The sequence below is a fragment of the Scyliorhinus canicula genome, chromosome 7 (assembly GCF_902713615.1).
Source record: "Scyliorhinus canicula chromosome 7, sScyCan1.1, whole genome shotgun sequence".
Classification (NCBI taxonomy): domain Eukaryota; kingdom Metazoa; phylum Chordata; class Chondrichthyes; order Carcharhiniformes; family Scyliorhinidae; genus Scyliorhinus; species Scyliorhinus canicula.
Genome location: NC_052152.1, coordinates 15351783 through 15364054, shown reverse-complemented (window position 1 = coordinate 15364054; position 12272 = coordinate 15351783). Strand labels below are relative to the sequence as shown.

Below are 12272 nucleotides of genomic sequence, written 5' to 3'. Positions count from 1 at the left end.
AAAAAGATGTACAGAGTGGGTGATTCGGCCACGCTAAATTGCCCCTTAATTGAAAAAAATAATTGGGTACTCTAATTTTTTTTTAATACCTCTTGGAGCCCCGACTGTTTCCATTTCTTTAACAGTTCCTCTTATTTTGTTGCATTTTTATGGTTTCACCCCACCACCAGGTTTCATTTCCATCTTTTCTCCTCCACCCTCATATTCTTTCATACACTTTTTCACCAATTTTCCCAGTCAAGTCTGCGACCAAATTCCACCAGTCTTCCGCGGTCTCTTGTAACAATGCTCTTTCTCTCAGCTGCCTCTCCATCTGCTTCCTGAATTCCCCTTCACTCGGGAGCTTCCACCACCTGATGGTTCATCTACCTCTTGTCTGCTGCCATTTTGTTTTCTTTGCAACCAGCTCTGCCATCAGCACTCTGTTAGCTGTTTAGTGCCTCACTTTTGAAAACTTTGCAGTTCTTTGCTTCCTTTTCTAATCATGATGTAGTCTGGATGCTTTTCTCTACTGCCACTGTTGTATATTATCAGGCGTTTTTTGCACTTTTAGGACCAGCTGTTTAGTATTATCATTTGATATGACACAGCAAGCACCAGGATCTTGACGACTCCTTCATTTGCTTCTCCAAAACTATCTAGCTCTTATCCTGCCCTTTCTCTTTGCCATATGTACATTTAGGTCACCTGCCACCATTGGCCTGTCACTAACTACTTGGTATTGGTTGAATTGTGTTGTCCACCTGTTGCTAGAATTCTTCCTTCTTCTCTGGTCCACGGATGTGCCAGATTTCACCCGCGATTTCTAGCATAACTTGATAATTCTATCCACTGCCAGCACTTTGATCTTCATTTCCTTGCTTAGTATTATTCAAACATCATTGCTTCCATCCTATCCATCACAGTAAAATTTAGAACCATGACCAATTTCTCTTGCTTTGCTGCCCTTCCTCATTGTTTCCTGTAGACACATGATTTGTATTCCTCTCGTCACCATCAGGTCAGTTACTTAAATGCTTCTCCTCGTCCGGCTACTGACATCTAATTTTTTGATGTGTATATATATATATAAGTTTTGAGTACCCAATTCTTTTTTCCCCAATTAAGGGGCAATTTAGCATGGCCAATCCACCTACCCTGGACATCTTTGGGTTGTGGGGTTGAGACCCATGGAGACACGAGGATGTGCAAACACTACACGGACAGTGATCTGGGGTCAGGATCGAACCCGGGTCCTCGGCACCATGAGGCAGCAATGCTAATCACTGTGCCACCAGGCTACTAACATCTAGACTTGCTATTTCAAGTTTGGACATCTTTTCATTTCTCTAGTCATTCCTTGCCCATTCCTCACAGGGTTCAGGCAGGGTCCCTACAACACATTGCTTGCAGAGTAGCTCCAAACACGGGTGCCACTTTGATTCCTACGAACCATCATTTGGAAATGGCAAATGGCTTTACAGCTGGATACCCTCCCGTTTTCCGGGCTTGGAAATGTCACCGATAAACACTTCCAGCACCGTTGCGCACTGACTTGCAGCACCAGTGGCTGATTGCTGTTAGGATTTATCTGCTCAACTTTAAATCCCTGCTTCAACTTGGCTTTTGCTCATTTCTCAAACTACTGAACAAACTCTACTTAAAATGCACACTGTGCTTAGCCCAATTTTCTTTATAAATATATTAACAACTGGAGACTGAATTCAGATGCTAATTTTAGACCTCTTTAAATTAGTCTGCACCATTTAATTTAAATAGTTGGTGTTAAGGACGGCGTGAGAACTGCTGAAATCTCTATCCCCTTCCCCAACTGTCCATGATCAGTGAATTTTTGTAGAAGCTGTGTGATTTTTGTTTAACCCCTGAGTATGTAGATAATTTTAATTATCAACAACAAGCTATTCGTGGATTGAAAGAAAGAAAGAGGGGCCAGGGTTTTCCACTCCTGTTCGATTTGGGCAGTTTGGCGATTAAAGCAGAAAATAGTGCGCGAAGATCAAAGTAATGTTTCATGGCAAAGTAAACGTAGAAAATGATCGTCCCTAACCCAGTCAGTTGGGAGGTCACGATTCAATGTCAGGTACCTTGTAATAAATTAGCATGTCATTATTGGGCCCATAACCGCTGTGTCAGATAATATATTACAGCGGTGTAATGTCAGAACAGCGCAAAGCATAACTGTGCTCGGAAGGCGTGCACCTGATGAGCATTACTCCAAGCATAGCTTGGAGATGAGCAGAGTTCAAGGGGGAGGAGGGTCATGTCAAGGTAGTGCCGGGGTGCACACTGATGCCAAGGAGTGCGTTTGGGTCAAGATTGTTTCCTGGTGTGCTTGCCGTGCGTTGGATTGACACTTAAAAATGAGGGCAGGTAAATCGCAAGCCGCCCCCCCTTTCCCCAGCGATATGATGTGGGATCCCTGCCTACCTTTTTTCTTCAAAGTCCCACACTATATGATGGAAAAAGCCACCATTTTCAATGCTGGCCTCAATGCCGCTTTTCCTGCCTAACATCGGCCTTTGCTGATATCGGAGAAAATCTCTCCCATTGTTTAAGCACTCTCCCCCGAAATTGAACAACACCGCAGCCCTCAAATACACTTAAGAAGATTACAGTTAAAAGAGAATAGTGCACTTTTACAAGTTATTGAAAAAAAATATTTTTATAATGCATGTGATTATCTTGTTTTACAGAACGCCTGTTGCAGGCCTGATAGGCGTTCTTCTCCCGCTTGAAGTACAGTTTAGATTAAGACAAATGCCAAAATTGTTTTCAAGAGTTTCCCGAAGTGATGCAATTTCTGCAGGTCACAAAATTTGTTTTGGCAGATGGAAATGGAACAGGAATGCAGAGTGTATGATGTTGTAGCTTTTAGAGCGTACTTGGGCATAGATGTTACTGCATTTTCCTGTGTGCCTCTTTCTGAAAAATGAAAATGAAAATCGCTTATTGTCACGAGTAGGCTTCAATGAAGTTACTGTGAAAAGCCCCTAGTCGCCACATTCCGGCGCCTGTCCGGGGAGGCTGGTATGGGAATCGAACCGTGCTGCTGGCCTGCTTGGTCTGCTTTAAAAGCCAGCGATTTAGCTGAGTGAGCTAAACCAGCCCCTTCTGCAAAGAGCATTTGAGGATTAAAAGGCTTCCCCACCATGTGACTCCTCAATTGTTGGTGTCTTTACCAAATATGACTATGTTCTTCGATTCATAAGCAACATCTTTCATTGTTTTATGACATCCATTTTGATGGGTTAAGACAGGTTGGTCCAAAGTAGACCCCATGGACCGAATCTGGCCCATGAAGTCCCTCTATGTAATGTCCAGAGATGGATTTGAAAATGCCGGTCAACCAGGTAAGTTGCAATGGAACTTTGCTCAAGTGGAAGCTCCTCCAATCACAACACTATTTCTCTTCCATGTTGAGCCGATCCTTCACCCGGCTGCATTTGACCAAGTGTGGCAAGTAACACTCTCGCCAAGCAATGACCATTTCCAACGGGAGAGAATCTGACTATTTCCCCCTGGCATTCAGTGGCATAAACATCGCTAAATCCCCCGCTATCTACGTCCTGAGGGTTGCTATTGACCAGAGGCTGAACTGGACCAGCCCTTTAAAAATTATGGCTACAACAGCTGGTCAGCGACTGGGAATTCTGAGGCGAGTAACTCACCCCCTGACTTTCCTCAGCCTGTCCATCATCTACAGGTTAGGAGTGTGATGGAATATCCTCCACTTTTCTGGATTTTACGATAGTGACATTTAAGGGGCAACTTGATAAATACATGAATAGGATCGGAATAGAGGGATACAGACCCAGGAAGTGTAGAAGATTGTAGTTTAGTCGGGCAGCATGGTCGGCACAGGCTTGGAGGGCCGAAGGGCCTGTTCCTGTGCTGTACTTTTCTTTGTTCTCTGAATGTGGCCCCAACAACACCCAAAGCTCAACACCATCCTGGACAAAGCAGTCCACCTGATCAGCATCCTGCTCACTAAGTTAAACACTCTCTGTCTCCATCACCAGTGCACAGTTGCAGCATGTGTACCATGTACATGACGCATTGCAGGAACTCACCAAGGCTCCTTTAACAGCTCCTTCATAACCTGCAAGCTCTGACACTTGGGACAATGGCAGCAAATGCATGGGAACACCACTACCTGCAAATCCCCCTCCAGGCCACACAATAATCCTGGCTTGGAACTGTATCACTGTTTCTTCACTGTCGCTGGATTCAACTATTGGAACTCCCTCCCTAATAGCACTGTGGGCTTACCTATACCTCATCGACTGCAGCAGTTCAAGGAGAAGGTGGCTCACCAGTACTTTCTCCAGAGCAATTAGACATAAGGCTCAATTAGACATGAGCCAGCAATGCCCACATACCAAGAAATAATTTTTTTTAAACCTTTAAAAATAAATACAGCTCACAATAACGAAGTTTGGACATTCCACAGGAATAAGCTCTCCACAAAATAGTGACATTTTGAACTGCACTTAAATATGTTTAAAAAAAAAAAAAAATTTGCCTCGTGACCAATAGATGAAAGCACTGGATGTTTGGAAAGTAGCTCAAGTGATAGTGAAAATACTACTGAATGTCTTTTCTGGGTTAGTCAAAATGATTGACTTTGTGTAATGGTATTTCTGAGCATAGAGCTCACAGTTACTTATTTAGTATTTCGGGTGAATTGGAGTGGTGTGAGACAGCTTTGTCTGCAAGCTACAGTGAATTCACATTGTACAATGCCCGTCTCTTTGAGGTGAAATTTGGCTCACTGTTTCTATTCCAGAAGGGAAAAAAATTCTCCAGACTGATATTCCAAACAAAAGCTATGTTTGATCTCCAATCTCTTTAGACTTCTGGCACACTTAGAAGTTTAGAACTAAGTCTGACCTGAGATGGTGATGGATTCTCCATTACAACTTGAAACGTTCTCCGCTTCAAGAGTTCAGAGTGCATTTTTCACATTAATTTTATAAACCTATACTTGGGAAATATAATGTCATTTAAAAAGTTGTCATGCTGTGAGGTATCATTTGAAAAATGAAAAATTAAGATGTTAGCATTTGGCAGTTCTATGTTAGTGTGTTTTATTGAAAGCAACCATACAATTAAATCTACCTAGCAAGCACAAATTATGTCTATCTGCAGCCCATTTGGGTCAATCTTTTTCCTAGCACAAGCTTCATTGTCCTTTTCCATCTTTTGAATTTTATTCTGTCTATAAATTTTGAAAGATTATGATTCTTTGCATATCAATCTCCTCATACTCACCAAGCTATTGTCCTGCATACAGTCCAGACAGATTGTTCCATACTTGAAAAATAGCACATAGAATTACAATGTACATAGACATCGGGTGAAGCATACAGAGTGTAGTACTACTCAGTAGATGCATGGAGAGATTAGTTCAGTCCATTATAAGGGTCATTCAGGAGTCTGATAACAGTGGGGAAGAAGTTGTTCTGGAACTTGTAGTTTGTGTTCTCAGACTTTTGTATCTCCTGCCTGATGGAAAAGGTTGGAAAGGCAAATAACCCAGGTGGGAGGGGTCTTTGATTATGCTGCCCACGTTCGCAAGGTAGCATGAGGTGTAGACAGTCAGTGGATGGGAGGCAGTTTTGCATGATGGACTGGGCTGTGTTCACGACTGTCTGTAGTTTTTTAACTTTTCTGGCTCACAATCTTCTACAAACTTGCTGATGAAGTCTGTGTTCATAGAATTTACAGTGCAGAAGGAGGCCATTCAGCCTATCGAGTCTGCACAGACTCTTGGAAAGAGCACCCTACCCAAGGTCCACACCTCCACCCTATCCCCATAACCTAGCAACCCCACCCAACACTAAGGGCAATTTTGGACACTAAGGGCAATTTTGCATGGCCAACCACCTAACCTGCACATCTTTGGACTGTGGGAGGAAACCGGAACACCCGGAGGAAACCGGAACACCCGGAGGAAACCCACTGGGAGAATGTGCAGACTCAGCACAGACAGTGACCCAAGCCGGGAATCGAACCTGAGACCCTGGAGCTGTGAAGCAACAGTGCTAACCACTATGCTACCGTGCTGCCCCAATGCCCCAGTGTTGATGGTGGCACACTCATTTAAGTTGGCTGCTGAATTTTTGAGTATGGACCAGTCAAGAAGTCGCGTAGCTCTTCCATTGCCTCGGACCAGCATTTGCATAGCCTTCGTAACCGGATTCTCCCGCTTGAGTTTCTGCTTGTATGCCGGGGGGAGGAACACCATTTTGTCATCCGATTTTTCGAAGTGCAGACAGGATGGATCACCCTTGATATTTGTGTGCCAGTGATCAGGGATGTTGGGGTCCCTGGTGGGACAGGAGTTGTGTTGGTAGAATTTTGACAGTATACTCTTGAGGCTGGCCTGGTTGTTGTCCCCAGCCACGATGAAAAAAGCCTCCGGGTATTCTTGTTTCATTGTTATTTATAGTGGTGTACAATTCATCAAGTGCCTTCTTCACTTCCCACCTGGAGTGGGATTTAGACCGCCGTGATGATGGCAGAAGTGAACTCCTGTGGAAGGTAGTACAGGTGGCACATCACAGTCAGGTATTCCAGGTCCAGGGAGCAGTAGTTCACCAGGGTCGCCGTGTCCGAGCACCAGGAGGAGTTGATGAGGAAGCAAACTTCTCCACCTTTCGCTTTGGCCGATGAAGCCGTGCAGTCCATCCAGTGTATTGAGAAGTCATTGTACGGCACTCCGGTGAGGCAGAGGTGTGCCATGTCTCCGTGAAACAGAGCACACCGCAGTCTCTTTCTTCTCTCTGAGAGGCAAGTCCAGCATTAAGCTCGTCCAGCTTGATTTCGATCACTTGGACATTTGCCAGGAGTATGCTGGGGAGAAGAGACTTGAAACCCCGTTGCTTTAGTCTAACCTGCAGACTGCCACGTTTCCCTTGCTTCCTCAGTCGGCAGCTGCTTCTGGATGGTCCGGGGACCTGATGGGAGAAGTCTAACCTTGTGGAAGATAAGTTTCCAAATAAGAAAACTGGCACTTTCTTTTCCCTAATCTTTTCATGCTGTTAAGTATCCTCTTTCTCCCAACGCTGCCATGACTGCAAACTGTTTGTGACAGGCACTGTTTTCTCTTTTCTCCCTTGCTTAAGGTTGAGTATCTGGTTTCTCGTGAAGACATTGCAGGAGGTGTTGAGATAGAGACTTGGCATACAAGAGGCACTGGAATTTTTAATTTCCCTCCCTTAATTCACTTAAGTCACCTTTAACTGGTTCCTTTGCTGTTGGCTCAGATGTATGACTGGGATCAATATTCTTGGTAATCCTGTCTCCTCTGCAAGCTATTTGAAGTTTCATGATGTCAAGCCTGGCTCTTTATGTAAAATAAAAATACCCCAATGGCATTTGTTTTAAAATTATTTTGCACCCCATACCTCCTAATGATAATGAAGGCGAGAACATGGTATTGAGATCCAGATTTCCCATCTGTGGTGGATTAAAACTGCATCCAGTTGAGAAAATGTGAAGACTTCTGCCATAGACAGTTTAGATAGAATTAACCATAAACTTCTAGCAAAGGTAACATTAGATTCATTATTTTGTGTCCTACGCACTTCTTGCTTCATGTCTAATTTCACATTTTTACAACACCGAATCTGCCTCACACTCGGATCAGTATTTAGGCTTTGGCTGTGTTTGTTTTGCTTCTGGTCAGATCATCAGCTGGAGTTTTGAACTGACTGCTTTCTACAGCTTTTGCCAGTCTTTCAATTTGTAATTTTTGCATCAATAACAAACAGCCTGTTAATTTTGGTGTCTTTAAAGTAGAACTTATCTTGAAGCACTGATTTTCTGGTTCTAGATTGTATAGAAGATTTATAAATTTCATGAAAATAGGATGCAAGTATACTGACCTTGCTTTAGTTTAAAATGGACACGGAGTTATTTATACCATGTAGATTATTCTGCTTGCCTTTCATATTCTTGCCAGGTATTTTGTACTCTCATGTGCTGAAGGCAATAGGGGAGAAAATCTGTTGGTCATTGATGAATTGTTATGGAGGAAATTCTGATTTTATTTTGTGATTTTCAACAGGCAATATCATTTAAAGCGCCAGGTACCAGAACCTACAATAAAATGTATTCTGGAGAGCAACACACAAATATCAGGAATTTAATGAGAAATTGCTTGTGTGGATTGAGAAGTACCTTACTGACAAACGTTTGGACTTTGAACATTACAGACAGGGTAGAGAGTGGCAATTTTGTGATGCAGGTTACACAAGTTTTCAGAAAGCTTTTGACTTAAGTTCCACATGAAGGACTTCACATTTAGTTAAAGTTGCAAGAGTCTAATAAATTGAGCAAATAAAATTATACATCAGAAATTATGGGCCAGAATTTTACGTGAGTGCGTGGGCGCACGCCAAACCCAGAATGTTGTGAGGGCGCATGTCTCTGTCATCGCGCACACTAAAGTAAGCTGACACACACGGGAGTCGGAAGTGCGATGCCAACAATGAAGCGGACAATTAGGCCCATTAAGTAGTCAATTAAAAGCGATTTCACATGGGCCATCTACTTTTACAGTTGGTGGGCAGGCCAATTGGCCAGACAGCATTCGGATTTTAGCTGCGCCCTTGATCCAGGCAGGATAAAATGTCAGGGCTAAAATACAATTTTAAAAGGTTCCTGTAGACTACGGTTTTCTGAATTCTGCTGCCAGGTTTGAATGTGCTGCCTGAACACAACTTACTGTGTTTTTAATTGTAATTTCATTTGTAAATGTCAACAGCTCTGCAGCAGCCATCAACCTTGAAGCAGTCCATTAGAAGCGCCAGCTCACACCCCCTCTATTCTTGGTGCCCATCCTCTTCCCATCCCGTCACCAATGCTAAGCCTCGTCACATGTTTCACATTGGCTGCCTGTTAATTGGAAGTGTGAAACCTCATTCCGGGGCCAATCTCAGCCGGAAATGCATTTTGCATCTGCTTCCGTCGAGTGTGCACGCCCAACAACCGCAAATTTCAAGGCAGGACGAATACAATGAAGTTCTAAAGGGCACACATACAAAAGGGGCCTAAACTTAGTTGGGGATTCAATGGCGTAGTTGTATTTTCACTGGACTAGGGATTCAGCAGCTCTGGGGTCCACAGTTCAAATCCCACCATGGCAGACGTTGAAATTTGAATTTTTTTAAAATATGGAATGAAATGTCTAATAATGACCATGAAATCATTGTCAACTGTAGTAAAAGCCCATCTGGTTCACTAATGTCTTTCAGAGAGGAATCTGACGTGGCCTGGCCTACCTGTGACTCCAGACCCTTAGGGATGTGGATAACTCTTTAAAAATACCTTCTGAAATGGCCTAAAAGACCACTCAATTCAAGGAAAATATGAATGTGCATTAAAGGCTGGCCCAGCCAGTGGCACCCACATCCATGTGCAAATTTTTTTTAAAGATGCATGTTACATACAGGATATATACTGAATGCATTTTAAAAAGTAAATAAATTGCTAGGGCTTTAATAAAGAACAGTAGGACATAAATATACAGGAATTATGTTGATGTTTTATAATACAAGAATCTGAACAAGTAGTATTTATTTTGGCTACCACATCACAATTTGGTCCATATGCTAGGTTATAGGGAAAGCAACAGTATCTGTTCAAGGAGAACTTTTGTGTATAAAAGGATTAATCTGTAGGAACTGTGTGGTAAAGAGTTCGAGGCTATGTATGTCTTGTAGCAGCAATGCAACAAATCTCTTTTTTTTTGGGGGGGGGGGGGGGGGAGTGGGTAGGACAGAGGAGGAGAATGCATATAACGTATTTGGAATGAGAAAGAACAAGCGGATATTTCAATCGCCAACCATAGCCATACCAGTGAAACAAAGACTGTAAATATACATTGGAGTTTGGAGACTAGAAATGAGACCAAGGTCACTAATCAAGCTTCTGTTCAGGATATAAGAGATAATGTACCAAAAATAAAGTCTGGATGGAATTGAGCTTTTACAGACTTGCTTGCTTGGCCTTTTTCAAATTCTCTCTTGGGGCACTTTGATTAAGAACTTATTTTGTAATTTCCACCCTCAGTACCTACTACAGCTGCTAGCACCCCAGATGCTGTTGACAAATACCTTGAAACACCTGGCGATGAGAATGAGCATGCATATTTCCAGAAGGCAAAGGAGAGATTGGAGGCCAAACATAGAGAGCGCATGTCAAAGGTTGGTTTAATTTCACTTTGCACTTTTTAAGTTTGCGCCTGCAGTTAAATTAAAAGCAGTTTTACTGGTCCTGTATGATGTCTATTCAATTATTTAATTAATGTTATCACTGATCTTGTTGCCAATGTACTATTCTTATTGAAACAAATAGTCACCAAATCCCTAACAATAATAATTGCTTATTGTCACAAGTCCAATGAAGTTACTGTGAAAAGCCCCGAGTGACCACATTCCAGCCCCTGTTCGGGGAGGCTGGAATGGGAATTGAACCTACGCTGCTGGTCTTGTTCTGCATTACAAGCCAGCTGTTTAGCCCACTGTGCTAAACCAGCCCCTTAGACCATTCCTCCCATCGAGCCTGCATCAAAAGAGCACCCTACCTAGGCTCACGGCCCCACCCTATCACCATAAACCAGCAACCACCACCTATCCTTTTGGGCACTAAGGGCATTTTAGCATGACCAATCCACCTAACCTGCACATCTTTGGACTGTGGGAGGAAACCGGAGCACCCAGAGGAAACCCACACTGACGTGGGGAGAAAGTGCAAACCCCACACAGACAGCCACCCAAGGCTGGAATTGAATGCGGGGTCCCTGAAGCTGTGAGGCAACAGTGCTAACCACTGCCGCCCTGAATGTGCTTGCATAACTTAACTGCTTCACTGAGGTTCCTAGTTTTTATTTTGAGAAATGTTAATCATGAGCTAGGGTTTTAAGTGGACTATATTGTCTTTAGATAATGAGGGAATGGGAAGAAGCCGAGCGTCAAGCTAAGAACCTGCCTAAAGCTGACAAAAAGGCTGTCATTCAGGTAAGCATGAATGTGGTCCTTTTTAATCCTGCGTGCAAAATTCATGAATGTGCATGAAACTTTGTTTTTAGTATAGTTGTTTGGAAAGGGAAGGGAATGCATGACTAGTTTTAATATTGTAAATCATTGAGATTTATTCTACATCAGTGTGTTCCAGCATTTAAATTGGCGTGACGCCGTTGTACCTTTGTACACTAGATCTTGTCTGGACTGTTACTATAAATCACTGTCTACATTTTACAACCTTCCTCTTTTGAATTAAAAATTGGAAGCAAGTGCCATTTTGTTTAAGGGAACCATTTATGATTTTTTAAGCGTTTCCAGGAGATGGTAGAATCACTGGAGCAGGAAGCAGCAAGTGAGAGGCAGCAATTGGTAGAGACCCACATGGCAAGGGTGGAGGCCATGCTGAATGATAGACGCCGTATTGCACTGGAGAATTACCTTGCTGCACTGCAGGCTGATCCACCACGGGTAAGTGCAAAGTTGGATAGAGTGAGCAAAATTATCCATTTACAATTGGCATGTTGCTGAGTGAAGACTATCCAGGACACTGGTAAATCAAGGAGTTTAAAGATTTGGTTCATAATTTATGGTACGTTTTCAATATTTTTTTTCTTTTAAGAAACAAAAATTGCTTTATGCTGCGAGAGGATTTTCTCCACTCAGTGACTCTTAAATGGTATCGTGCATTGGGAATAATGTTGGTATTCAGTTATACGGGGCGGGATTCTCCGACCCCACGCAGGGTCCGAGAATTGGCGGGAAGCGGCGTTATTTCCGCTCCCGCAGGTTTTCGAATTCTCCCGCCGGTAAAAAACCGGCGTTGTGCAAATCCCGCCGGCAGCCTGTGAAAACAGCTGGCGCCGGCGGGATTTCATTTTATTTGCACTGACCTTAAATCTCCGGCCCGGATGGGCCGAAGTCCCGCCGACGTGGCCACGGGTCACGTCGGCGAAAATCACAGTTGATTTAAAACGTCGTCAACCATTGATGATGGTTGACGCCGTTCAGTGTCGGGGGTGGGTTGCGGCATTGGGGGGGGGGGGGGGGTGGGTTGCGGCATTGGGGGGGGGGGGGGGTGGGTTGCGGCATTGGGGGGGGGGGTGGGTTGCGGCATTGGGGGGGGTGGGTTGCGGCTGGGGGGGGTGGGTTGCGGCATGGGGGGGGTGGGTTGCGGCCATCGGGGGGGGGGGGTTGCGGCCATCGGGGGAGTGGGTTGCGGCCATCGGGGGAGTGGGTTGCGGC

General features: G+C 43.8%; 1 protein-coding gene across 4 annotated transcripts in view; it reads left to right on the top strand.

Annotated features, from left to right (window-relative positions):
• LOC119968742 (amyloid-beta A4 protein-like) overlaps positions 1 to 12272 on the top strand; it is a 238056-nt gene that overhangs the window by 173487 nt on the left and 52297 nt on the right. For 3 of the 4 annotated variants that reach the window (XM_038801407.1, XM_038801404.1, XM_038801406.1), the window contains 3 exons: positions 10078 to 10211; positions 10950 to 11024; positions 11340 to 11498. In XM_038801407.1, coding sequence (XP_038657335.1) covers positions 10078 to 10211; positions 10950 to 11024; positions 11340 to 11498 — 368 coding nt within the window. The remainder of the gene's footprint in view (positions 1 to 10077; positions 10212 to 10949; positions 11025 to 11339; positions 11499 to 12272) is intronic. The other variant, XM_038801405.1, reaches the window with a different exon arrangement.